We start from the raw sequence: 27336 nt of genomic DNA on the forward strand, positions 1-27336 counted from the left end.
GGTCACCGAAGCCCAGTGCGGGGCGGGAGAAGGGGCACAGCCAGGAGGGGCGTGCCCGGCGCTCAGCAGGGCCGGCCCCCCCGGGGTGATCCCTGAGCCCAGAGCCAGGAGTAAGCCCTGACAGCTGTTGGGTCTGGCCCAACAAGCAAACTAAGGACAACTACAACAACAAAAAGCCCAGAGTGGTACACACAAGTTGTGCCTCTTGTTTCTGTCAAGACATTTCTTTGAGGGCCGAGGATGTGGGTTCGCAATGAAGTTCTGCCTGGCACGTGCAAGGCCCTGGGTTTGATTCCCAGCACTGCAAAAAGAAAAATCAACCAAAAAAGGCTTTTTTTTTCTTATTTTTTTTTAACCAAGCAGAAGAATTTTGCTTTGCTTTCAGAATTGCCCGCATGCATGGAAGGATGGTGATGCGCAAATAAACCTGTGTCTACTCCGTTTGCATGAATATCTAATAGAATTCACCCACATTTTATTTGGCACATAATCAGCTGTGAAACAGCTCAGCTTATTGAAGTTGTACCTAGATAGCTCTGGGCTTCCCCATTTTATTGTTCTTCAGAGACCCAAATAATGAATAATATTGCTTGATGCTTTGATTGGATTTACTGCCAACGATTAGGCTTCCATAGAATGACGGGATTAATGTATGTTATTCATCCGCCAGTGCTCTCGCTCTCGCTCTAGGCCTGCGTTTCATTAGGATGTGCGGGTTTTCCTGCACCTGGAGCCTGTTCCCTCATCACCAGACTTAAGTTCTGTGTTGTTTCCCTCTGATATCACTCTCCCTTCTTCTTAAAGATATTCTCCTAAGTACCGTTTTCAGTCAGATGTCATTTTGTTGGTGATTTCTGTACTAAAGGCGGTGATTCATTTTGGTTATTTTATTTTCTCCCTTTTTGTTTTTTCTTGTATTGAATCGCCATGAGATGCAGTTACCAAGCTATTCATGATTGGGTTTCAGTCACACAGTGCTCCTACACCCCTCCCTCCACCAGTGTACATTTCCCACCACCAGTGTCCTCAGTTTCTCTCCTGCCTCCCCGCCCGTCTCTATGGCAGGGACTTTCCTCCTCTTCCCCTCTCTCTCTCTCTCTCTCTCTCTCTGGGCATTATGGTTTGCAATACCGTTGCTGAGCAGGTGTCATGCACATCCCTCTCCCTCCTTCCAGCACTCAGTTCTTGTCCAGGGAGGTCATTTCCAACTCTCTCTGTCCCGGCTGCCCTCCCCTCGCCCGTGTGGCGGCTCCCGAAGCCAGTGCTGTGAGTGCAGCCTGCCTGGGGCTGGAGCAATGGTAGGTGCCATGGGTCGCTCATTTGCCTGGCGTGTTGCTGACCTAGATTCAATCCCCGGCACTCCATAGGGTCCCCCAGGCACCGCCAGGAGTAATTGCTGCGCACCTGAGCACAGAGCCAGGAGTAAGCCCTGAGCACTCCCCGGTGTGCTCCCCTACCCCCCAAAACAAGTACCGTGCTGGAGGGTCGGAAGTTTGGGAATCGACTCATGAGTGTCGGACAGGGTCGGCGCTTCGTCCTTCCAGGGGTTGTCCTGAGGGGCACCCTCCCCGCGTTCCCGCTCGCTCTCCCCACGCCCCTGAAGCCCGTCTTGCTCTCTCGCAGGCGTATGTCGTCTTCGTGACGGCCCTGGGCGGCCAGTGGCTGGAGCGCAGCTTCGCCGCCTTCCTGTCGCACGTGCTGGACCTGGTGTCCCACCCTCGGGCCACGCAGACCCACGTGGAGGCCGTGTACTCGCGGCGCTGCGTCTCCTTCATCCTGCGAGCCACCGTGGGCAGTCTGCTCGGCGAGAAGGCCCAGATCGCGGCCGCCAAGGAGGTCTGCCAGGCCATCGGGAAGCAGATGAAGGCCGTGGGTAAGGCTGCCGCCGCGACGGGGTCCCTGGCCTTGGTCTCGCGGCTCCTTGTAACCCTGCAGAGATGCCGGTCCCGGGAGCTCAGGATCTCTTTGGACCGACGCATGAGAGTCCTTTTGTTTTGCTTTCATTTTTGGACTACATCCAGCGGTGCTCAGCGATTACTCTTGGCCCTGCACTCAGGAATTGCTCCTGGGGGTGCTCGTGAGACCCTACGGGATGCCGGGGATCGAACCCAGGTTGGTCGCATGCCAGGCAAATGCTCTCGCTGCTGTGCTATAGCTCCGGCCCTTCCATGGAACTCATTTTTATTGAAGACTTTTATTGGCTCTAAAAAAGCAACGGAAGTTTGGTGACGTGTAGTTGTTAAAGATTTGGGTAGTGTGCTTTTCTGCAGTTTATAGCTTTCCGTTTTTTTCTGGGTTGATTTATGTTAATGGTGTGTCGCATTAAAATCTGCCATCGCAGCAACCAAGTTATGGGCACCCGGGCCCAACTGAAAGTTCCCCAGGGAAGGGTGACTCGAGGCTGGAGTGATGGTGTCGCGGGAGGGCTTTGATCCCAGCAGCCCAGGTGGCCCCCGATGGCCCACCCTATCAGGAGTGATCTCCACATGCAGAGCCAGTGACAGTGTCTCAGAACCTGGGACAGTGGTCCCCCCATCCCCCGTGAGCACTGCTTGGAGGCACAACTGCCAAAAGGAAGTCCTGGAAGCAAACACACAGAGCGCAGCATCTCGGGATGGGCCCAGACACAGCCTTTGCTGGTCATTGGACGAGGAGTCTGTTGTTGAAAGTTCCAGACAGTCCAAGGTTAAGGGTTGGGTGGGACCCCAGTAATCAGGTGGGAACAGCGCAGAGAATTCCAGGAAGCGATTCCAAAGCCACTTTCCTTATTGAAGGACATTTTGGTCGTAAGTTTGACAGTGATAAAGCCATCCCATTGCGACTCACCACTAGCATCAGAACCGGGAAAGGCTGAAAGCAGGCGCTCAGCGATGAGGAAGGGCTGTTTTCAGCACAAAAAATAGATTTCTAGGGGCCGAAGCAACAGCACAGCGGGGAAGGCGTTTGCCTTGCAAGTGGCCAACACGGGTTCGACTCCCAGCATCCCATATGGTCCCCTGAGCACCACCAGGCGTAATTCCTGAGTGCAGAGCCAGGAGTAACCCCTGTGCATCGCTGGGTGGGACCCAAAAAGAAAAAAAAAAAGACTTCTAAATGCATCCATTCGAATATTAGAGCTTTGTTATCTAGTCAGTTTTACCCTAGAGTTGGATCAACCATCGTGACTTTCATGTACGTTCAAAATAGTAATAAGAAGAAGAAAACAAAAGGAGGAGGAGGAGGGCAGCAGGGAGCGTCCCCCGGGTGGGTGACGGGCCGCGTGGCTCCGTTCCCAGCAGGAATGACTTCCTGGTCACTCAGAGGTCCCAGGCACTGACGGTGCTCGTGGCCAGCAGCCGCGGGCGTGGGTGGAGCTGCACGAGGCCTCCCCCGAGCCTGTGCCCGGGACGTGCCATGACCTTCCTCGCTGCCTCCTCAGATGCCCGAAGTCCCTGTCAAAGCCCCTCCGGGCTCTTGTCCACTCCCGGCTCTGACCGGGCAGTGGCTGTGTGTGCTCAGGCCCGGATAACCCAGCAGCCCGTGGCGTCGGGAACCCCGCTGGGGCAGGGGGCCTGCCGGTCCAGACCCACCCGCCGACCCGCCCGCGCCCTGTGCCCCCAGAGACGGTGATGAGCGACACCAGCGGCGAGAACAAGTCGGGAGCGGCGGACGTGGCGGCCAGCCAGCACGTGATGGTGTGCGCGCTGCAGGAGCTGGGCAGCCTGGTGCAGGGCCTGAGCGCCAGCGCGGCGCCCCTCATCCAGGAGACGTCCATCGGTGAGCCCCAGGGCCCGGGCGGGAGGGGCCACCGGAAGGGATGCACTTGGCAGAGTTTGAGCCCCAGCACCCAATGGTCCCTTCCTGAGCACGGAGCCAGCAGTGGCCCCTGAGCACCACAAGGGTGGCCCCCCAACAGAACTAGAATAGAGAAATTTGTTTCTTTTTTAATTTAAAAACCAAAGGGGCCAGAGGCCAGAGCAATAGCACAGCAGGTAGGGCATTTGCCTTGCATGCAGCCGACCCAGGTTCGATCCCCGGCATCCCATAGGGTCCCCCAAGCACCGCCAGGAGTAACTCCTGAGTGCAGAGCCAGGAGTGATCCCTGAGTATCGCTGGGTATCACCCCCCCTCCCCCGCAAAAAAAAGCAAAAAAAAATAAAACAAATGGGCCAGAGAGAGCACAGGAGGTAAGGTACTTGCCCTGCATCCGGAGATCCCGGCATCCCATAGGGTCCCCCTGAGCACCACCAGGAGTGACCCCTGAGCACAGAGGGGCGTGCCCCGCCTCTCCCAAGTCAAAAAAATTAGAAACAAACCCCAAACCCACATGTATTACTTTTAAAATGACTTTTTAAAAAAGTAATTTTTTTTTTTGGAGGATTATACCTGGTGATGCTCAGAGCTCACTCCTGGCTCCGCACTCAGGAATCACTCCGGAGTGACGTTCAGGGGGCCCTGTGGGGTGCTGGGATTGAGTATGGGTCAGCAGCGTGCAGGGCACACGCCCTCGCCCCTGTGCTGTTGCTCCGGCCCCACGAGATCACTTAAAGGAACACCGTCTACAAAGCACAGAGCACACGGCCCATAAAACCCAAATCCCGATTTTAAAAGAGTCAGTGAAAATATTTGATGTTTAGGAAAGTCATTGGAAATAGAGCCCCGTGACTATTTCCGGTCTCTCGGACATCCTCAGCGTTTCTGAGTTCCCGTTAACAGCGCCCTGAAATACGCGCACTTCCGCAAATGCTCTAAACCACTCCTGGTGACGTGACAGACAGCCAACCAGAAGTCAGGTGTCGGTCCCGTGTCTGGGTGTCTGAGCGCCCGGGAGTACTGGCCATATGTTGAGCACTGGCACCTGATTCCGAGGTGGCATGAGTCCGTCGCGGCACCTTTCAGGGGCAATGGTTGAGGCCGAGGTGCTCCGAGCACTGAGCTCCGAGCCCACCTTCACACCGGCTCCTTGTCGCTGGGGTATGTCGGGGCCCTGAGCCCTGCTCGGGCGCCGTGAGGAGCACGTGTGACCCGAGTCCCCCCCCCCCCCCCCCCCGCCAAACTCCCCCCGCAGGCCTCCTGGAGACAGTGACGTCGGTGCTCCTGCACCCCAGCATGGCCGCCCGGCTGGCCGCCGCCTGGTGCCTGCGCTGCGTGGCCGTGGCCCTGCCGTTCCAGCTGACCCCCTTCCTGGACAGGTGTGCCGAGCGCCTCAACAGCCTGAAAAGCTCCCCGGAAGCCGTCAGCGGCTACAGCTTCGCCATGGCCGCTCTGCTGGGCGGTGTGCACCAGTGCCCGCTGGGCATCCCGCACGCCAAGGGAAAGGTATGGTGGGCGGGCCGGGACCCCTCGGCCCCTGCTCCCTGACCAGCTGGCACTCGGCTGACGTGAGCTGCCAGACCTCCGTTCAAACACGGCATTCCATTCTCATCTGGGAGTCCCCGGTTTTGTTTGTGAATAGATCACTGTGGGATGTCTTGTTTCTTTTTCTTTCCTTTCCTTTTCTTTTTTTTTCGCTTTTTGGGTCATACCTGGCGGTGCTCAGGGGACCACATGGGATGCCGGGGATTGAATGCAGGTCCGCCATGTGCAAGGCAACGCCCTTCCCGCTGCTATCTCTCCGGCCCTTCTTTTTCTTATTTTTAAATCAAGTCACCATGAATTTCAAAATCACGGTTCTCATCACTGAGTTTCAGGCATGGGCTGTTCCGACATCACCCCTCCACCTGTGTCCCATCTTAGAGGAGGAAAAGCCCTGATTAGAGAGGTTAGCAGCTAGAGCTTTGCTCTGGCAGGTGGTGCGTCGCCTGTGCGTGGCAGACCAGGTTAATCCCCAGCATCCCCTGAGCACTACCAGGACTCATTCCTGCGTGCAGAGCCAGGAGTGGCCCCGAGCACCCCTGGGCGTGGCTCCGGCCAGCTTATGGGTCCCGAGCGGAGCTTCCCTTCCTCCTGCCCCTCCCATCTCCCCAACCTGCTCCAGGCTCCGGCTCCTGGCCGCCTCCCGCTCTGATGCTCTCCACCCCACCCCCCAGCCCCCGACAGCCTTTGGCCCTGCTGTCCCCGCACCCCCGGGCTCTTTCCCTGCCCCGAGCCGCTGCTTCTCCTTCTCCCTGTCCCCTTCCTCTCGGGGAGTTGGAGAGGACGCGGGGGTGAACAGCTCCAGCAGTCACGACGCTTCGGTCCTGGTCAGGCGTGGCCTGCCGTTGGCCAACCCTCCCAGGCATCCTCCTGTCTCCCCCAGGAGGCTGGCAGCTAAGTGGTTCCGGGTCAGAGGGCGTGTGCACGACCCCGAGGACTGTGCACCTGGGCCAGCTCAGAACCACAGTGTGGCGGGGGGCTGGGTGGGGTCTGACGCTTGTCTCCCCCATGCTCCCAGCGCACTCGCCCAGTGCGCCCAGGGCTTGGTGCCTGGGCTGACCTCCTGGGTACAGCCCGGCCTCTCCTCTCCTCTCTCGCAGACGGTGGTGAGCATCGCCGAGGACCTCCTGCGGACGGCGGCCCAGAACAGCCGGCTGTCCCTGCAGCGCACCCAGGCCGGCTGGCTGCTGCTTGGCGCGCTCATGACCCTCGGTACGCCCGAGACACCCGGGAGTGGCCTCCCCGCCCTTTGGGGCCGGCTCCCCCCCCCCCCCCCCCCAGTCCTTAAGGACCTGTCACGAACTGTTCACTGCGGAAACGTGATCCATGCCTTCGTCGAGGCTGTATCTGGTGGACTGTGCCGTCATCCGAGCCCGGAAGGGTTTGGGGTGACATTTCATCCCGCCGCCGGGCTCCCAGACAGCCCCGTCCGAACCCGGGCCCCTAACACACTGCTGCTCATACAACCACAGCAGTCACACACGTCACTCCCAGATCGTGCCGCGGGTATTCGTGGGACCGTGTTCTCGGTCGCCACCTCCGTATGTGCTTCTAAAGAGCACGCTCCGGAAAGAGCCCGGAGCCCCTGCCTTGCGGCCGCGTGTGACCCGCCTCTGAGTCACACGGGCTCTCCCTTCAGACGACGTTCTGTGGATTTGTTTGAGGTTTATGCTGAAAGTCTCGGTTCTTTGTGTTTTGCTGATGCGGTCAGAGTCATTCCGGGGCCCCCAGAGCGAGGAGAGCGGGGGGGCACTTGCCTTGCGCACGGCCAACCCGGGTTTGGCCCACGACACCCCACTGGACCCCTGAGCTCCACCCGGGAGTCGGCCCGAGCACCCCGGGTGTGGCCCCAACCCATAAGGAAACGGGAGCCGCGAGTCTGAAGACGGTTCCCCTGGGCAGGGGCGCGGGGGTCTGCGTGCGTCCGGGCCCGTAGCCTCACCCGCGGTTCTCGCCCAGGGCCGTCCGTGGTGCGCTACCACCTGCCCAAGATGCTGCTGCTGTGGCGAAACGTCTTCCCGCGCTCCCTGAAGGAGCTGGAGGCCGAGAAGGCGCGGGGCGACTCCTTCACCTGGCAGGTGACGCTGGAGGGCCGCGCAGGAGCACTCTGTGGTGAGCTTCCAGGCACTGCTGGGCGGGGCTGGGGGAGGGGCCTGCAGGGAGGGTCCGGATGGGGCACTGGCTGCAGGGTCACAGGCCGTCGTTATGGCCCTGCCTGCCTGCTGGCCGCGTCACGCTGTAGCCACAGTGCCCACATGCACGCTGCGGGCTCATAATCCCAGCACAGTGCTCGCCTGCCTCCCGGCACAGTGCTCGCAGGGGTGGCCCAGACTGGGCCTGCAGGGCTGGAGTCAGGGGCTCCCTGGGCCACCCGGGTGTGTACAGGCCGTCAGGACCCAACTCAGCCCTGCACTGGCCACACTGCCTTCCCCTGGACCCCTGCAAATTGTCTTTCCTTTTATTCTTGTCCGTCACGGGGCCACACCCGGCGCTGCTCAGGGCTGACTCCTGCCCTGTGCTCAGGGATCATGCCTGGCAGTGTGCAGGGGACCCTGGGGACGCCGGGATCGGGTGTGGGTCAGCCTCCCGCAGGAGCTCCTGCCCGCTCTCTCCTGCTCCTGCCTTGTATTGCCCATTTCTGGCTGTCGTTATTTTGGTTTGGCCTAATTTCAGAATTTTACGTTCTATAATAAAAATAGGGCTGGAGCGATAGCACAGCGGGGAGGGCGTTTGCCTTGCACGTGGCCAACCCCGGTTCGATTATTCCTCCGCCCCCTCGGAGAGCCCGGCCAGCTACCGAGAGTATCTCGCCCGCACGGCAGAGCCTGGCCAGCTCCCCGTGACGTATTCGATATGCCAGACACAGTAACAACAAAGTCTCACAATTTGTTGTGAGACGTTACTGGTGCCCGCTCGAGCAGATTGATGAGCAACGGGAGGACATAATAAAAATAATTGTGGGCACCTTTATATAATGTTTTAGATTATTCCCCCCCCCCCCCCCGTCCTCACTAAAGCTGCCCCAAATCTGCCTTCGCTCTTCCATCCAGCCATGAGGAGCTTTGTTGCGCATTGCCCCGAACTCCTGACCGAGGACGTCATCCGGAAGCTGATGACCCCCATCGAGTGTGCCATGACGATGATGTCCCAGTAAGTGAGCGCGGCCAGCCGCGCCCGCCCCTGCCCGCGTCCTGGTGACGGTCATGCCCGTGCTTTGCCCTCGGCCGTGACGGGCGGACGTGGTGTCCCCCTACGGCGCGTCCGCCACCATCGCCCCGGGCGGAGGGAGGGGCGCAGACGGGAGGGCCCGGGGCGCGGAGCCGTGGGGGTCCCCCGCGGGCCAGCCTGCTGCCTGTGCCTTCCAGCATCCCGTCCGTCATCAAGGCCCACGGGGCGCACCTGAAGGCCAGCGCCGCCATGGTCCGCCTCCGCCTCTACGACATCCTGGCGCTGCTGCCGCCCAAGACTTACGAAGGTCAGTCAGCGCACGGCCTCCCTGCCGGCTGCCCGGCCAGCCGGTGCTCGTCCTTCCTGCCGGCCCCAGACCCCGTCTGGGCTGTATGTGGACGGGCGCCTCGGGCCGACGGGGCTGAGTGGAAGTGTCGCCACAAACTGCCCACGTCTGGGCGTCAGTGGTCGTTTAGATTCAAACCCAACAGCGTTGCGCCCCTGAGCCGGCTTTCTGTGACTGTCCTACACCCTCTGGGTCTCTGCAATGGCAGATCCAGGGAGCTGGGGGTCTGGGGCGGGGGGGCATGCACGTCAGAGTCCAAGCCTGACATTGAATAGACGATGGATTTGTCTCTAGTTCAGCTAAGTTTGTGAATTTTTCTTCGTTTTTTGGTGGGAGTTTTTTTTTTAATGTAGACAGAAGCCACAATTGTTGAGACAGTTCTAGAATTGAAATTTAGAGATTTTCTAGAATTGAAAAATGAGACAACAAAGATCCATTATTAAAATCATTAAGTTCAAAAAGAGATTTTTTTATGGGAAGATGGTTACATTTCACCGCGGAGTCGTTAAGCCAGTGTGAGGGTCCTTACCAAGCTGCTTGTCGCCTGCTGAGCCCTCGGTGGGCTTGGTCTCCTTCCCCGGGCTGAGTTGGCGTCTCTCTCACTCTCCCTTCTAACGTGGGGTGCTCCTACTGGAATCTCAGTGGGCGGATTCGGAGGTGCCCCAGATACCAGGCCCTGTGGGCTGGGCCAGTGAGTTGCCGTGGTGGTGGCTGTGGGCCCGGGAAGTGGGGGGGGAGAGCCGGGGCTTCCGAAAGTGGGGGGGGGGTGTCACCGTCCCAGAGTTCCAGCCTGGAGGGGGAGGCCCGTCACCATCTCGCTCCTGTCTGGCGCCTGGCTGCCGTGGGCATGGACACCTCATCGCCTCCGTGGACCACCCTTGGCCGACCCCCCCCCCCCCACACTCTGCCCTCAGGTTCCTTCCACGCCCTCCTCCGAGAGCTGGTCGCTGAGTTCACGCTGACGGACAATTCAGCCAACACCACCACGTCCCTCCTGAGGTCCCTGTGCCACTACGACGACAGCGTGCTACTGGGCTCCTGGCTGCAGGAGACTGACCACAAGTCCATCGAGGACCAGGTGGGGCCGTGGGCAGGGCGCCGGTCACTGGACGGCCAGCAGAGCCCCAGAGAGGGTGGGAGGCGGCCTAGGTTCCGCCCCCACCCCTGTAGTCCCCTAGCCTTGCCCATGGCCAACCCCGGCTCAGTTCCCCAGCCCCCCTCAGGGTCCCCCGAGCACCGCCAGGAGCAATCCCTGGGCACAGAGCTGGGGGCCAGCCCCGAGAACTGCATGGGGCGGCGTTGACCCCGCGGGGTGACTGGCCGCTCCCCGCAGCTGCAGCCCAACAGTGCGTCGGGCAGTGGGGCACTGGAGCACGACCCCTCATCCATCTACCTGCGCATCCCTGCCGGGGAGGCCGTGCCGGGGCCGCTGCCGCTGGGCGTGTCCGTCATCGACGCCTCCGTGGCCCTGTTCGGCGTGGTGTTTCCCCACGTCTCCTACAAACACCGGTGAGTCGAAGAGCCCAGGGGGCCGCAGCGAGGGGCCGGTCCTGCCAGCACTGGGCCCTCCCTGGTGGGCGGGGGGTGGGGGGGGGAAACACGTGTGCCCGCACACAACTGCCAAGTCACTGGATGCTCGGGAGCCGGGCCGTGCCGGGCGCCCGCGTCTGGTGCCCACCGTTGCGGCGTGGGCGCTCTGAGGCCCTGTCTGCAGCTTACAGATGCTGGACCACTTTGCCGAGTGCGTGAAGCAGGCCAAGGGCGTCCGGCAGCAGGCCGTGCAGCTGAACATCTTCACCGCGGTGCTCAGCGCGCTCAAGGTAGGCGGCTTCCTGAGAACCCTCCGGAGCTGTCCTGTCCCGGTTAGGTGTCTGCCCCCCCACTGCTGGTTTCCTGTGAGTTTGAGTCACCAGCAACTTTGTTGCCCTTCACCTGCTACTCGGTCCTGTATTTTGCATTTGGGTGAAGTTGATGTTTGAATTTTCCGCCTGAGACTTCACAAGTCCTGATGAGTTCTTGCGGAAGTTTCCAAGCGGCTGACAAGGGACATGTGATAAAGGTTAATTAAAGGGACCTCCACTTAGCTTCGAACTGTCGGCCACCCACGGTGACTGTGAGAATGGCCTTTGAGACTGTGTTCGGGTTCCCCTGCTTGATAGGTTTCTGCCTAGTGTGATCTGCTGCCTAGTGTGATCTGCTGAACCTTTCTTGATTTTTTTAAAAAAATGCTAAAGCTATAATATCTGTTATTTTTTTTTTTAATTGAGTCACCGTGAGATACACAGTTACAAAGCTGTTGTGGTCAGGTTTCAGTCATACAATGTTTCAACAGCATCCCTCCACCCCATCCCAGCCTGCCTCTGTAGCTCTGTGTGGGCACTTTCCTCTCTCTCTGCCCCCCCCCCCACACACACACACACAACCTCGGTCTTTTTTGAACCTCGGTCACTCCATGTGGGAAGTGAAATAACTAATAACGTCTGCCTCTCGGGTGCAGCTGTAAACGTTTGTCTCTTCAGCACCGCACACCCCGTCCAGTATTCCTGGTTCACGGTCACATCTGCTCAATACATGTGTTCAGGTGGACAGAAGTTACACCACGTTTTGCGGACGGGCACTGGGCATCGGCTATGAGAGCACGCGTGCCAGGGAGACGGCCGCGAGCAGCAGCGTTGGCATCTGTGGGCAGGGTGGCAAGGTCCCGGTCTCTTGGGCCTGGTGGTCCACTGCTGCCGGCTGCTCGTGCTGTCAGAGGCTCTTTCCCCAGCGCTGTCCCTGACCCCACCCTTCCCCCAGACACGAAGACTCGGGCCTCAGCCCTTTTTCAGATACGTGGGACAAAGGTAGCAACCGAGTGCGGTACGGCGAGCCAACCGTCAGCTCTCGGTTCCCGGTCACTCTTACCTCACTCTCACCCGCTCTGTGTGTTCCACGGTCCCCCGGGTCTAAGCATCTTCTCTGAAGATTTTGTGTCAGTGGATCAAAGTTTCTCACCCAGCATTTTCCTTCCTGAAAGTTACGATAAGTTTCAGCCGGTTCACTGAGACTGACCAGCTCTTGTGTAGGAATGACTTTTAGGTGTGAGTCTTTGATTACACTCGCACCAAGGGATTATTTTATTTCAGGGTTCTCAAGTCACTGTTTCGTTTGTTTTTGGGCCACGCCCGGCGATGCCCAGGGCTGCATCCCATCCCATCCCATCCCGGCTTAGCGCTCACGGATCCTTCCTGGCGGGGCTCGCCACCTGTGGAAATGAGCCGCTCTCACACCGCGCCCACCCAGCGCCTGCCCGCTTGTCTCCCTCCAGCCCCTCAAGGCACTTTAGATTTCTTAGGTTCTGGAGTCGGGTATAGGAAGGTGGCCACCATCAGCGTCAGGTGCAGTCTGGGCTAGGAACGTTGGCAGAACAAATGACGTGTGTCAGCACCCGGATACTTGGTTTCGTCCTGTGATTTGGTGTGAATTATGCCGTGTTACTATTATTTTTTTTCCCCTGATAATTCGTAGGGCTTAGCCGAAAACAAAAGCACACTGGGTCCCGAGGAGGTCCGCAAGTCGGCCCTGACGCTGGTCATGGGCGCCCTGGACAACCCCAACCCCATCCTGCGCTGCGCGGCCGGCGAGGCCCTGGGGAGGATGGCGCAGGTGGTGGGCGAGGCCTCCTTCATCGCCAGGATGGCCCAGTACAGCTTTGACAAGTAAGGACGCCGGGGGCGGCACCCGAGGGACTGGCTGCGGGGGGGAGTGTCGTGCTGTCCACAGTAGCCTCTCGACGTGGGAGGGTCGTGATCCGTCCCAGTTCTGGAATGTTCCACAGTGCAGCCAGGGAATTAGTGAAAGGACTTCTGTTGGTTATCGCGCCTTACTATGTCATCGGTGAGCGAATACAGAGGTTCCCTGAAAACCTTCCATTTCTGCTCTGGACACCCAACCCACTCCCTGACTTTCTTCCTGTCATTTTTTTAAAAACCCTTACTATTACCAAGTGTACCAGCTGTTAAGTTATCCCCAAATCAGGGGATAAAGTTAATAAGTACAAGGATTTAAGGAGCTCTTTGCGCGCCTATCAAAGACCGATCGAGAAGTCCAAATAAGTGTGTGTGACTGAGACAGTGGCTCGAAGTTGCGAGTGACTGTTCAGTTCTTCAGGGACTTTGCAGGAAAGCTGAAAGTCGGCTGATGCGACTCTAGTAGTTGCTAGTTCTTGATTCTCACATCACGTCATAGCTTCTTCCTGACGATGGTGTGGCCTCAGTCGCCACACTGCGGGCACTCGTCACTGGCAGGGAGGGAGAGGGGTGGACACAGGCAGGGACACGGGGAGGGGGGGAGGGAGGGAGGGCAGGGGGAGGAGGCGGCCAGCCCTGAGTGGCTGTGTGTCTGCGTCCTTTCCCTGCCCCCCCCTTCCAGTGGCCGTTAGCCCGACACGCAGTGACTCCGTCCCGCTCTCTTGAGATACCGTGGGCAGAGCAGGGAGAAGACGCTTCAGGTGTCCCCAGAGACGGGAACTGGCCACCTCCGCCCACATGCTCCCTGTGTTTCAGGTTGAAGTCGGCCCGCGACGTCGTGTCCAGGACGGGCCACTCCCTGGCTCTGGGCTGCCTGCACCGCTACGTCGGGGGCATCGGCTCGGGGCAGCACCTGAAGACCAGCGTCAGCATCTTACTGGCGCTGGCGCAGGATGGAACCTCCTCCGAAGTCCAGGTCTGAGAGCGTCAACTCCGTTCCTCAGCCAGAGCTGGTTCTGCCCGGGCTCCCCCCCCTCAAGATCCCCCACTCTCCCCCGTTGCAGACCTGGTCCCTGCACTCGCTCGCCCTGATAGTGGACTCCAGCGGCCCCATGTACCGCGGCTACGTGGAGCCCACCCTGTCGCTGGTCCTCACCTTGCTGCTGACCGTCCCGCCCTCGCACACCGAAGTCCACCAGTGTCTGGGCCGCTGCCTGGGCGCCATCATCACCACCGTGGGCCCCGAGCTTCAGGGTGAGGGGCCTGCGAGGGGGGGAGGGCCCCTGCGCTGCGGTTCCGGGGTCCCTTCGTGGCTCACCGTGGGGGGGGGGGGGGGTGACGGTCGTGGCTCCTGTCCCCGGCAGCGGCGGCTCCTGCGGGTCGGGACTCTCTGGGCTTCGTCCCCCGGTGGGAGTCTCGCGCGGCCGTTTCTTGAGGTTTGGGGCAGAGAGAACGTTTCCTGAGAGCCCCGAAGTCCCCGTGTCTGTGGCTTTTCTTACTTTTCTTTCTGCCTAAGGACGGGGTGTGGTTTGGAAGCTGCTGTCACAGGGGAGCTTGTGTTGCCCCATTTTTCTCTGAGAACAAACTCAAACGTACGAGTCACCCGTTTGAGTGACTCAGCGGAGGGCGGTATTGATGGTCCCACGTCCAGAGTCTCAGCGGAGATTCTGGTGGCAACTGAACGCCCTCCCCGGAGGCCGTGGGGGTGGCCCGAGGGTCGCCCCTCCGCAGTCCCTCTTTCCCTTACTGCTCAGTTCCCGGCCGCCCACTCCTCGGCCCTTCGTGCCGGCCGTCGGCGGAGCGCCGTCTGTCTCAGGGAAACGCCGAGGCTGAGAGCCGGCCACAACGTGCCCTGCCTTCACTTCTGTCAGCCCTGCTGCGGGGCAGGCTCTGTTCCTGCCCTCAGCGCCGTGCGTCTCTACGCACAGAGGAGGGGTGTGGAGGCACCACACCACACACACACACACACAGAGCACAGACACCACACACCACACACACACACCACACATTGCACATACCACACACACACACACAGCACAAACACCACACACACACACACACACAGCACACCGCACATACCATACACACACACAGAGCACAGACACCACACACCACACACACACACCACACATTGCACACACCACACACACACCACACATCGCACACACCACACACACACACACACAGAGCACAAACACCCCACACACACACCACACATTGCACACACCACACACACACACAGCACATACACCACATACCAGACATACCGTATACACACACCATCTACACACACCCCACACACCACATATCACACATACCACAGACGCACACCACGCACACTGCCCACACCCCACACACACACACCCCACAGACACCATCACCCCAGGAAAACCTCAGGCGAGAAGCACGCATGCACGCACACCAAAAGCAAGCGTGTCCTATTTGTTGGGGGCCAGAGCTGGCGGTGCTCGGGGCTTCCTCCTGGCTCTGGGGGATCAAACCCGGGCTGGCCATCTGCAGGCAAGCACCCTGCCGGCTGCGCCCCCAGAAAACGCGGTCTTGGGGGGAGCACTAGGGTCGAGGGCTGTACTCAGACGCGGCCGCTGCCTGGACTCAACTTTCCCCTTGAGAGACGGGATCGCTCTCCCCCAGAGAACGCCACAGGACAGGCAGGAGGTGAAGGTCGGCCCGTGTGGGGGCCGAGGTGTTTGCCGTGTCCTTGTGAGGCGGGTCGGTGGTGGAGGGGATCTGTGACCGTTTCCTCATCCCAGGCTGCCCATGCAGACGCTCTCGCCTTGCGCCCACCACCTGTGAGGAGGCTCTGAGGCGGGCGGGCGGGCTCTTCCCCGGCCAGGCTTCCCTGTGTCCATAGGACGCCCTGTCACCTTGCCGTGGTGGGTTTGGCAGTTAGACCCTGACCGGTGGCAGTGGGTCGTGTCTCCGCCGGGTTTGGCGATTAGGCAGTGTTGGGTGACGGTGTGTGACGTCACCGCCTCCTCTTGGCTATGCTGTCTGCTTGGGGGCCCCCCCTGGTAGTGTCAGGGGCTGACCCCGTGACACTCAGGGTCCCCGTGGCACTGGGGTCAGCCCTGCCCTTGGCTGTCTCCCGGGCCACGGTCATTTGTCTGAACTGAAATTGTCCGTTGATGTTACCGTAAGAACAAGCCTCTCCGTGGCTTCATGATCCAGGGGAGGACGTTCACTGCACCGAGAGCCAGAGGACGAAGAATCTTCTGGCTGTATGGGGTCGCGTCTGTCAGAGGGTCACTGACCCAAGCCGACCTGAGGGGCGTCTCTGTGCCCCGCGAGCCGTGCCTGGACTCAGTCCATGGCCTGGCCGCGCTAACGCGGGTCCGTGCCCCTCCAGGGACGGGCGCAACCATCTCCACCATCCGCTCCTCGTGCCTGGTGGGCTGCGCCATCACGCAGGACCACTCGGACTCGCTCGTGCAGGCCGCGGCCATCTCCTGCCTCCAGCAGCTGCACATGTTCGCGCCACGGCACGTCAACCTGTCCAGCCTCGTGCCCAGCCTCTGCGTAAGTGCGAAGCCTCGTGCCCGGTCACGTCCCGTGTGGAGGGCGCCCCGAGGCTGCCTCCCAGGGGGCGGGTGTCGTCAGGATGCGACGCGGGATTCCCGGGCAGCGAGGTCTGGGGCTCAGATGGGTCGGATTAGTCACCCATTTGCTTTTCACCTTTGCAAGGAGTGTGGCGGGGGCCGGAGGCGTAGCAGAGCGGCTGGGGCACTCGCCTTGCACTCCTTCGCCCCTCCGGCAGGGAGCCCCGAGCACCAGTGAGCCCCGAGCACAGAGCCGGGAGTCAGTCCCAAGCACAGAGCCCGGCATGAGCCCTGGGCAAACCTGGGTGTCACCCAAAACCAAATTTGGGGGGATCATGACCCTTATTTCTTGGCTAAGAATCTTATGATTTCAGTCCTTCCTCCAAGTTCCTCAGTTCTTCTTTTCCTTAGATTTGGACCCTTTGAGCGGAGACCTCCCGCCCCCGACCTCCGCACCCAGTGGTTCTGCAGACGCCCAGGGCCCCTTTGTGGTTCAGAGTCGTGGTGCTGGGGGTCAGTGAGGTGCCCCTGGGCTCTGTCTGGGGCCGTATTCACTCAGCTGTCAGGCCTCAGGCCAGGCTTGCTCTTGTTTCACCATAGCACGGGAGCACTGTCCTCCCAGTGTTCGTCGATTTGCTCAAGCGGGCTCCGGTAACGTCTCCATGGTGAGACTTGTTGTGACGGTGTTTGGCATCTCGAATATATCACAGGGAGATCGCCAGGCTTCGCCACGCGGGTGGGATACTCTCGGTACCTTGCTGGGATCTCCGAGAGGAATGGCGGAATCGAACCCGGGTCGGCCATGTGTAAGGCAAATGCCTTACCCGCTGTGCTTTTGCTCCAGCCCGTTTCACCATAGACTGATTCATAAAAAACCTTTTTATGGAAAAATCCCTTGGAGGGGAGCGGGTTGAGTTTTCCTCCCCACCCCGACCAGGGCTCTGGCAGCCGAAGACCTCCAGGACCAGCCACCACCATGCTGAGACCACTCTCCGCACACCTGAAGGTACTGGCAGAGGGACAAAGCCACGCGGGTTCCGGGGCCGAGACCTCCAAGCCTACTCGGATTGGAGTCGAGCATCTTCCACCCAGATCCTCCAAATTCCAGTAGGCGGGGGTCACACCCACCACCTGGCCCCCTAGCGCCGTGTAATCCCATCAGCGGCCAAGACTCAGAGACTATAAAATCCAGCTCCCGGACGAGACCAGTGCAGTCAGTCTCCTGCCCCTGCGCCTGGCTGTTCCTTGCTGGGGTCCCTTGGTGGGGAGCGGGTTGAGCTTTCCTCCCCGCCCCGACCAGGGCTCCGGCAGCCGAAGACCTCCAGGACCAGCCACCACCATGCTGAGACCACTCTCCGCACACATGAAGGTACCAGCAGAGGTACCTGGCCCCCTGGCGCCGTGTAATCCCATCAACGGCCAAGACCCAGAGACTATAAAACCCAGCTCCCAGAAGCGGACATCTTATTATTTCATTCCTACTTAGGACAACCTGGCAGGTTCCCGAATGTAACCTGCCCACATGGCAGAGCCTGGCAAACTCGCCGTGGTGTACCCAATATGCCAAATACCAGTAACCATGAAGGGTCTCATTCTCCTAAAGAGCCTTGAATATGGCACTTTCTTAAAAATCTCAGGGCTAGGACGAAGGAGAGGTTACTGGGGCCTGCTCGAGGCAATCGACGAATAACAGGATGGTCATTATCATGATGGAAAAATCAAGACAGGACCAGAAAGACAGTCAGAGGGTTAAAGGCCTCACCTGCCACCGGCCAGTTCCTCCCCAGCACCACGTCGGATGACGCTGCAAGGAGCAGCCCCTGAGCCCTCCGGTGTGGCACAAACACCCCCTCCCCTCCTTAGGAAAAAATTAGGGGCTGAGCGACAGTACAGCAGGCAGGGCACTTGCCTGCACCCACCCACCCGGGTTCGATCCCCAAAGCCCCATATGGCCCCCTGAGCCCACCAGGACTGATCCTGGAGCATGGCTGGGTGTTGCCCAAAGACTGAAAAAAAATGAAAAACGTTATTTGGATGCCATGGGGGAAGCGTAAACCAGGACAACTAAGCGAGACCGCTGGAGCCTCGGCGGCCCTGTGGTTCGGTGCGAACGCGTCTTGGGCCAGTTTCCTTCCTTCGCCTCTTAAGTCGCCCGGTGCCGAATTCTTTCCCAAAAGGCTGTTGTGTGGCTATGTAAGGCGGCCGAGGGAGCTGCACGTCTCCGAGCGCCGCCTCCCCAGCCGGAGAGCTGCACCTGCCGCCCTGACCCCTGACCCCTGACCCCTGCCCTCCACCCGCAGGTGCACCTGTGCAGTTCCCACCTGCTGCTGCGCCGGGCGGCTGTGGCGTGTCTCCGGCAGCTGGCACAGCGGGAAGCCGCCGAGGTCTGCGAATACGCCATGAGCCTCGCCCGACACTCGGGGGACAAGGAGAGCAGCGGGGCCAGTAAGTGGGCGGTCGTGCTCCCCGCGGAGTGCTCCGTGTCGGGCGCGGGTGTCTGAGCGACCACGGGCTCTGTGGCCAGCACCCAGACGGCTCCCTGAGCACAGAGCCGGGGTGACTGAGCATCACGGGGCGAGCCCCAGACCACAAAGACCAAGCGCGGTGTGTGTTCTTACCCCCTGGGGCGGCGTCCGAGGGTGTCCGGGAGCCCCTGGGCCTCTGAGGCCCCCAGGAGGCACCTGCACCTCTCTCCCGCTCTCACTCTGCTAAGTCAGATAAATCTGTTGTTGGGGCCAGAGGTGTGGGGTGGGCAGGGACAAGGTGGTGGCCGGGTGCCCCGAGCATGCCGGGAATGGGTGTGCACCCTTCCGCCTCCCCGTTATTCCCAAATCCCAGTGCTGTTTTTCTGGTCATTAGAAAGATAATACCGGTGGGGAGGGGGTTGGGGGGGCCGGGGCGATAGCACAGCGGGGAGGGCGTTTGCCTTGCACGCAGCCAACCCGGGTTTGATTCCCAGCATCCCTCAGGGTCCCCCGAGCACTGCCAGGGGTGATTCCTGAGTGCAGAGCCAGGAGTAACCCCTGTGCATCGCCAGGTGTGACCCAAAAAGCAATAAGTAATAATAATAATAATAATACTGGTCACAGTCACGGGCCTCCCGTTGTTCATCGATTTGCTCGAGCGGGCCCAGTAACATCTCAATCATGAGACTTGTTACTGTGTCTGGCATATCGAATACGTCACGGGGAGCTTGCCAGGCTCTGCCGTGCGGGCGAGATCCTCTCGGTAGCTTGCCGGGCTCTCCGAGAGGGGCGGAGGAATCGAACTCGGGTCGGCCATGTTGGCTGCGTGCAAGGCAAACGCCCTCCCACTGTGCTATCACTCCAGTAATACCAGGGAGGGGGGTCCCTGTGCATTAGGGAGCCTCCGCGCCGTGTGCTCCCCCCAGGCACCACCAGAGGTCACTCCCAAGCACAGAGCCAGGCGGGCGCCCTCAGGACCTGAGCCTGGAGACAGGCGTGCCCTGCTTTCCCGCTCTGCCTCCACCCACCCTGCAGGGGTCCGAGGGGCACCTGAGCACAGCCCGGCTTCAATGCTGCTGCTTTGTGGCCCTCCCCTACACACTCGGAGGAGAGAAATTCACCGCGTGTGCCCAGGCTCTGCAGGAAATGAATTTCTGTGACAATGTTTCCCAGAGGTGATGGGTGTGAGCTGCGTCACTCGTACGCTCTTTAGCAGAAACTTGCCGTCTGCTTCTTCCTGCCTCTGACGGGCTGGGAGTTCAGCCCTGGCACAGGGGGTCCGTGGTCTTTCCGAGGGTGTCCGGGAGCTCCCGGGCCTCTGAGGAGTGGTTCCTGTGTCCAGGGAATCTACCCCAGCGCGTGAGGACTGAGAAACAGGTGCCAGTAGTAGCTTCAACGCGGGTCTCAGAGCCCTGCGGCCACAGACATTGTCATACCACGTGAGAGGAAGATTTGCATGTGGAGAAACCCAGTCCCAAAGGCCGCTGTGGAATTCTGAGCACACACGAGATACTGAGTGTTGGGGCTGGAGCGACAGCACAGCGGGTAGGGCGTCTGCCTTGCACTTGGATGACCTGGGTTCGATTCCCAGCATCCCATATGGTCCCCTGAGCACCGCCAGGAGTAACTCCTGAGTGCAGAGCCAGGAGTAATCCCTGGCGCATCACCAGGTGTGACCCAAAAACCAAAAAAAAAAAAAAGGAAAGAAATACTGAGTGTTCTGCTTCTCTGTCTCCATGGCAGCACCGGGCTCCGCTGGCCAGCTCTGTGTGCATGACCGTGTAAGACAAACTGAGAGCAGGGAAATATTTGCAGAGACGCCCGTTTCCTTCATTAGAAGGAGGCTTTGTCGTTTGAGGGTTGCTGGGGGAGGGAGCAGGGCCCTCAGCGCCCCACAGTCCTGCCGCCTTGCTCGGGATCCGAGTGCCTGGTTCGCCCTGAAAGCCGGGGGTTATCCCGGCATAGGGCCCGGGGTCTGCACCCAGGATGCTCTCTGCGTACGTAGGATCATAAAGTTGTTTGGTTTTTTTTAACAATTCTTGAAAAATAGTATATGGGGCGGGGTGGGGAGTGGCAGTCCAGTGGGAAGGCTCTTGCCTTGTGCCCAGCAACCCCAAGTTCCATCACCAGCATCCCCTGTGGTTCCCCGAACCCTGGGTGCAGAGCCAGCAGTAACCCCTGAGCACCGCCGGGTGTGGCCCCCACACCCAAAATAAAGGAAGAAGTAAAATATTCAGGGTCGGAGGGATAGTTCAGAGGTCGAGCCCTTGTGTAGCTCTGGCCGCTGTGACCTGGCTCCAATGCCCAGCGCGGAGTGACCCTGACTGCAGAGCCAAGAGTGGCCCCTGGGCACCGTGGGCGGACACCCCAACACCGAAAGGACCAAAGAAAAAACAGCATTTGTTTCAAAGGCAGCTGGTTACATCCCTTCTACTGCTTATAATAGTACAAATGGTTTGGATAAGGCCAGGATTTAGCTGCTACTTTTTTCTAGTGGTCACTCAATGGTGCGGGGTGGCTTGGGGGACACGCAGGAGGTCCTGGGGGTCACTCACGCCTTCCCAGCCTTCTCGGCCACTTGTACCATATTCCTTGTCCCAGTGGTGTTGCATTTTCAATGAATGTTTCTTGGAAGGACTTTCCCAGTGTTTTCTCAGCTTTCGGGATCTAGTCGATTCGTGGTCTGTGTCTAGCTTCACAGTGTTTCAGGAGTCTGAACCCCAAGGGCAGGGGTACAGCGCAGGAGGTCAGGCACCCCCTCCCCCAGGGGCTCTCAGTCCCCAAGACCCAAAACAAACCAGCACAAACAGGAACTCGAAATCTGAGTTAGTTTTGACTTGCTGTTTCAACAAAGGTAATTTTTTCAGTCCGCTGAGTTGAATCTATTCAGAAATGTGTTCTCTTTCACCTTTTTCTGTTGTTAGAATCAACTGTGTTTTTATCGAGCATTTCCTGGAGATTCGAAACACCTCCCAGCAGGGCTGAGGCCGAGTTCCCCCCCCCCCCCCCCCCCCCCGCACCCTGTGCCAGCACCAGGCCAGGAATAGCCCCCGAGCACCACCGGCCGGGGCCCAAAAGCAAAAAAGTAAATGAAATGAGAGAGTAAGGAAGGGTCCTCCCAGCGATTCGCCTTGGAGACGGGGGTCTTTGCTTTTGTTTTACCGGGGGCGGAGTCGCTCTACTCTTGGTCCTCCCTTTCCCAACATCCGCCTTGGCACAGGGCCACACACCGGATTGCAGTGTGCTCGCCCGCCTGGGCACGGTGCTCCCCCAGATTCACACCTGTTGCAGTGCTCCCTCCAATCCCACGCCTGCTGCGGTGCCCCTTCAGATCCCACACCTGCTACAGTTCTCTCCCCAGATCCTTTATCTGGCTGCTGTGCTCCCTCAGACCCGCACCTCGCCATGGTGCTCCCTCAGACCCGCATCTGGGCCTGGAGCTCAGGTGCTGGGCACTTGGTGCGGGTGCTGGCGTGCCGTTCGCCGGTGGCTCTGGCTGTGGTGCTCGTCCGTCTGTCTTGGTGCTGGGGGCGCTCGCTCCTGGTGACTGTCTTGGGCGCTGGTGCAGTGCGTCACCAGACAGGCACGGGCTGCCCCGAGCTGTGAACGGGAGGCCTTGCTGGCCTCGGGCCTGCACCCTGGGGGCCCCGGTGGCCCCTGAAGATGCCATTTGAGCTGCTGTCCTAGACAATTCTCCCTCCTTGCGTGGGCCGGGATTGGTGCTCCAGTGTCGTGGCCGCGGGTGGGCTCTTGCGCCAGGTCGCCGCCCGCCCAAGCCGCATGTCCACCTCCTTCCAGGTGTCGGCGCCTTCGCGCCTGGACTCGGTTCTCGGAGCGACGCGCACTGCCGGCATGTGGGCGTCAACATCACGGAGACGGGGCTCGAGGGGCTCCTCTTCGGGATGCTGGACCGGGAGACGGACCGGAAGCTGTGCTCGGACATCCACGACACGCTGGGCCACATGCTGTCGTCGCTGGCCGTGGGCAAGCTGGCCCACTGGCTCCTGCTCTGCAAGGACGTGCTGGCCGCCTCCAGCGGTACGAGGGGCCGGGCCGGTGGGGGCGCAGGACTGGCGGGCGGTGGGCAGGCGGGCAGGTCTCGTGGCCAGACACCGTGAGCCTCCGTGGGCAGCTTCGGGGGCCGTGGGGGGACCCACGTGGCTGAGCCTGTGCTGAGGTGCCAGGCCCCGGGTGTGGCCCCAGCTCGAGCAGCCCTGGCCCCTGGGTACCACTGTGCCCGGCCAGCGTGAGCCGGGAAACCCCGGCCCCGTGGCTGAAGGTCAAATTATGTCACGACTCTTGAACTTACTGATTTTGGAAGTCGAGGCGAATTAAAGTCTTTCACGTATTTTTTAAAAAGCCCCAGAGCAGCCTTTGGGGTGGCGAGCTCCTGCCACGTGCAGGGCTCAGGGCTGGCCGGGCGGGGGTGGCCCGGGGGGACGGACTCGGCGGCACAACCCCGAGTCAGGGGTCTCTTGTCTCCCCGCCCCCCCAGATGTGAGTACGGCCGCGCCCCTGGGCGGCGGGAAGGACGAGGAGGCCGAGAAGAAGGACGAGATGGACGACGACTCCATGTTCACGACGCTCGGGGAGGACGACAAGGCCAAGCCCTCGGTGGCGCCGCGCTGGGCCACGCGGGTGTTCGCCGCCGACTGCCTGTGCCGCGTCACCCACCTGTGCGAGGGCGCCCACCCCGCGCACTTCGACCTGGCCCTGGCGCGCGCCGCCAAGCTGCGGGAGCCGGCCAGTGAGTGACCGCGTGGCCCCGCCCTCGGCCCTGGGACCTGCCCTTCACCCCCGTGACCCGTCCCCACCCCCGTGGCCCCACCCTTCCCCTTTCCTGCCACCCATCCTGGGCCCACTGGAGAGAGAAGGCGGGTTGTGTCTGAGCACGGGCGCAGGGGCCCGTCCCGGCGGGCGATTCTGACAGCGTGGAGAGGCGGGTCTCGCTGGCCTTCTCTCCCCGCACTGCTGGGGCGGCGTCCACGCCGGGTGGCCCCTTGGGGTGGGGGCAGCGGCACTCGCTGTGGTGCCTGCCGGGAGTTGCAGCCACAGTGCCCGCCTTACCCAGGCCCTGAGATGGTGCTTGGACCTGCAGGGCGGCGCCCCCGGCCGAGGCCTTGAACAGGCTCTGGAGGCAGAGGGGCCCCAGGCGGGTGACAGCCTGCTCACACGGGGCTGCGGCTTGGTGCTGCGAGCACTGACACAGGCCCAGTGCAGGGACGCAGCGCTGCTTGGCTGGGACCCTCGGCCGCGTGCAGGCCAGCGCCACCCCCCTGCAGTCGCCCCCCAGTCTCTCCCTGCCGTCTCTCCCCCCGTCTCTCCCCTGCCGTCTCCCCCGGCCTGTGCCCCCAGAGACTGTGGTTCGAGGAACTCTGCGCTTCAGCACCCGGAGCGTGTGGCTCCGTGGTCCTGCCGGTCCCTCCCGTCCTGCTCTGCTCCCGCTTGGCCCCCGGAGGCATGGCCCACCCTCCCGCCTCTCCTCTCCTTTCCAGACGACTTCCTGGTGCTGCACCTCTCCGACCTGATCCGCATGGCCTTCATGGCGGCCACCGACCACAGCAGCCAGCTCCGCATGGCCGGCCTGCAGGCGCTCGAGGTCATCATCAAGAAGTTCGCGTCCGTGCCCGAGCCGGAGTTCCCCGGCCACGTCATCCTGGAGCAGTACCAGGCCAACGTGAGACCCCTCCTCGCTTCGGCTCTCGCGGGGTGTGGGGGGGGGGGGGGGGCGTGTGCTTGGCACGCAGCCCGCCTGGGTTTCTTCCCTGACGTCCTGCAGGGCCCCATGAGCCTGCCTGGAGTCAGCCCTGAGCAGGGCCGGTGTGGCCTGCCCCGGTTCTCCCACTGGGAGCTGAGGGGAAGAACAGGTCGAGCACGGGGGGGCCAGAGTCGGCGCCCTGAGCCCGCTGGTCCCTGCAGCCCGGCAGCATCAGGCCCAAATGTCACCACCAGGCTACTCACCCCGGCTAAGAAGTGCCAGGAGCAGCCCCAGCCCCCAAGCACCGATGAGGGCACCCTCTCCCCACATGAGAAGTCAGAACGAAAGTGGGACCCCAGGGTGGTCATAAAGGGGTGAAGAGGAGGCTAGGACACTTGCGTCCATGCCTGGCACCTCACAGTCCCCTGAGCACTCTTGGGTGTGACCCTCAAACCTCCCCCCAAAGCATTTCCCCATTGCTAGAGAAACATTCGCAGGAGGCCGCTTGTGCCCGCTAGTAGGCCTGGCTCTCCCCGGGCCGTACCCCAGAACACCTTCCCCTGCCGTCTTTCCTCTCTGCTTGGGGCCCCCGCGGTGGCGCCCAGGACGCCCTTGGCCCTGGGGCTCGCCTGACCTGCCACTATTTTTAAGTCAGGTTGCAGATAAGACCAGGGCAGGAATCTCAGCCGCGCCTCCCTCCAGATAAGCGGGGAAAGAATGCCGCGGGTGTCGAGGTTATTTTTACACCAACGCCCGTGACGCCTTGATTTCCCGTGGCTCTGGGGCTGATTGAACCCAGGACCTCACACCTGTGAGGCAGCCGCCCCACCACCGAGCCAGGCCTGGCCCCGAAAGCATTTTTTCTTCATTATTTCGAGTTGTTTTTCTTTTTTAAGTTATGGCATTGTGGTCGACAGTATTATTTATTGATGTTCTTATTTTGGTTTTGGAACCACGCCCGGCTGTGCTCAGGGCTGACTCCTGGCTCTGCATTCAGAGCAGCTTGGGGGACCCCGTGGGGTGCCGGGGCATAGGACCCGGGTTGGCTGCCTGCAAGGCAAGCGGCCCCCCCGCTGTGCTGTGTCCAAGGCCGGGACGGCACCACCGGCAGAGTGTCGGGAAGGCAGGGTCGCTGCGTCACCGCAGGCACGTGTCTGCTCTCAGCGGCATCTGCCCCTCTCCCTCCTCCCGGCCTGTCCTCCTCCCGTTCCCCGTCCCGTACCGTGAGCCGTGAGGGTTCATCTTTCCTTCCAACTCAGTGGTACTTTGTTGTTGTGAAGCAGGCTTTTTTGCAGACTTTTTTGTTATTGTTAAAGGAAAAAAAAAAAACGCCGCACCTTGCGTGCTGAGAAGTAAGTTGATTTTAATAACAGGCACAAATATTACTGAAGCGCTGAAAGAATGAGATACTTTCCAAATAAGTTTTTGTTGTCATTTTTTGGTTTGGAGGCCACACCTGGCAATGCTCAGGACAGTCACAGAGGGACACTCCTGGCGGGGTTCAGGGGACTGTGTGGGGCGCCAGGGATTGAGCCCAGGTCGGCCACACGCAAGGCAAGTGCCTCATCTTCGGTACTGTCACACCAGACCCAGTTTCTCTTATCTCTGGGAACATGTGATTTGATTTGATTAGGAAATTATGTCTGCTATGAAACAAGGACCAGAGCAATAGCATAGTGGGGAGGGAATTTGCCTTGCACGAGGCCGACCTGGGTTCAATTCCTCCATTCCTCTCAGAGAGCCCAACAAGCTACCAAGAGTATTCCGCCCACACGGCAAAGCCTGGAAAGCTCCCCATGATATATTTGATATGCCGAACACAGTAACAAGTCTCACAATGGAGATGTTACTGGTGCCCACTTGAGCAAATCGATGAACAATGGGAAGACAATTAAACAAAAATAAAAGGAGGAGAAACCCTACATGCTTATTTGATATAGCATCCATTCATATAGATTTGAGGATGGTGTCCTCCAGGAAACAGGAATTGGTGTGAATTTATGGGGACAGAGAGGAGTAAGGGGAAGGGGTGGAGGAGAGGGGCTGTGGTCTGCGTGTCCCCATCTGCAGAGGCACAGAGCCTTCGCATTTACGAACATGCATGCAGGCTGGGGCCTTCGGACAGCGGGGAGGGGCTGGCCGGGCTCCCGACCCCTCAGCGGCTCCGGAACTGTGCCAGGACAGAGCCTGGAGCGCCGCTGGGCTTGGCCCCAAAGTGGGTCACTCAACGGATTCTCCTCTTTGGACGCGAACTTCTCGTGTTGGCTTTCGCAGGTGGGAGCTGCTCTCAGGCCCGCCTTTTCCCAGGACACCCCGTCGGACATCGTCGCGAAAGCTTGCCAGGTAAGAAGGAGAAGGGCCTTCCGCTGATGGTCTTCTGCACAGCCCCGGGCATCTTCGGACCGCACGTCTAAGAAAGGGGGAGAAAACTCAAATCATACTTTCCCCGTATTTGTAAGATACTGGAAACGAAACGGTGGCAGGTTCTTCTTCCATTTTGGCTCGAGCACATTCCCTTTGTGGGTCGTCCCTGAGGGTAGAGATTTGGGACTCAGAGATCGCGCTTACTTTCAGAAGTGACCCGAGAAATGAAAACTGTAGCAGGAAATCAAGGAAAAGGTTTTTCTCAGGCCTGTGTAGCAAAAATTAAAGCATTGTCAAATCTTGAGTAATCGCAGAATACCTAGCAGTGACCATTAGGGAATGAAAGATTTTGTTTTGTTTTGTCTTGGGGCCACACCCGGCCATCCAGAGCCCGGGGTCGCTCCAGGCTCAGTGCTCCGGGGTCACTCCTGGTGGTGCTCCTGGTGCCGTACTGGTGCCAGGGATTGAACCCGGGTCGAGCGTGTGCAAGACAAGTGCCTTGACCTCTGTCCTGTCTCTGGCCCAGTGAAAGAATTTTTTGACTACAGATTATGAAGTTGCTATGAATTTCAGAGTTTTGATCGTCCTAGAGAGAGAATTCCATAGCATGAAATTTTATTTGATTTCTTTAAGACCTGCACCTGCGTGTTTATATACTATTTCCAATAGGCCTTAT

General features: G+C 60.0%; 1 protein-coding gene across 1 annotated transcript in view; it reads left to right on the top strand.

Annotated features, from left to right (window-relative positions):
- HEATR5B (HEAT repeat containing 5B) overlaps positions 1-27336 on the top strand; it is a 254056-nt gene that overhangs the window by 13089 nt on the left and 213631 nt on the right. The window contains exons 8-26 of the mRNA XM_056127193.1: positions 1624-1873; positions 3601-3756; positions 5048-5298; positions 6435-6546; positions 7294-7446; positions 8385-8484; positions 8700-8809; positions 9763-9926; positions 10182-10357; positions 10563-10668; positions 12356-12546; positions 13393-13552; positions 13641-13830; positions 15944-16113; positions 18434-18578; positions 22397-22636; positions 23094-23345; positions 24094-24275; positions 26571-26639. Of these exons, the coding sequence (XP_055983168.1) occupies positions 1624-1873; positions 3601-3756; positions 5048-5298; positions 6435-6546; positions 7294-7446; positions 8385-8484; positions 8700-8809; positions 9763-9926; positions 10182-10357; positions 10563-10668; positions 12356-12546; positions 13393-13552; positions 13641-13830; positions 15944-16113; positions 18434-18578; positions 22397-22636; positions 23094-23345; positions 24094-24275; positions 26571-26639 (3177 nt within the window). The remainder of the gene's footprint in view (positions 1-1623; positions 1874-3600; positions 3757-5047; positions 5299-6434; positions 6547-7293; positions 7447-8384; positions 8485-8699; positions 8810-9762; positions 9927-10181; positions 10358-10562; positions 10669-12355; positions 12547-13392; positions 13553-13640; positions 13831-15943; positions 16114-18433; positions 18579-22396; positions 22637-23093; positions 23346-24093; positions 24276-26570; positions 26640-27336) is intronic.

The sequence above is a fragment of the Sorex fumeus genome, unplaced genomic scaffold (genome assembly GCF_029834395.1).
Source record: "Sorex fumeus unplaced genomic scaffold, SorFum_2.1 ptg000006l, whole genome shotgun sequence".
Lineage (NCBI taxonomy): Eukaryota > Metazoa > Chordata > Mammalia > Eulipotyphla > Soricidae > Sorex > Sorex fumeus.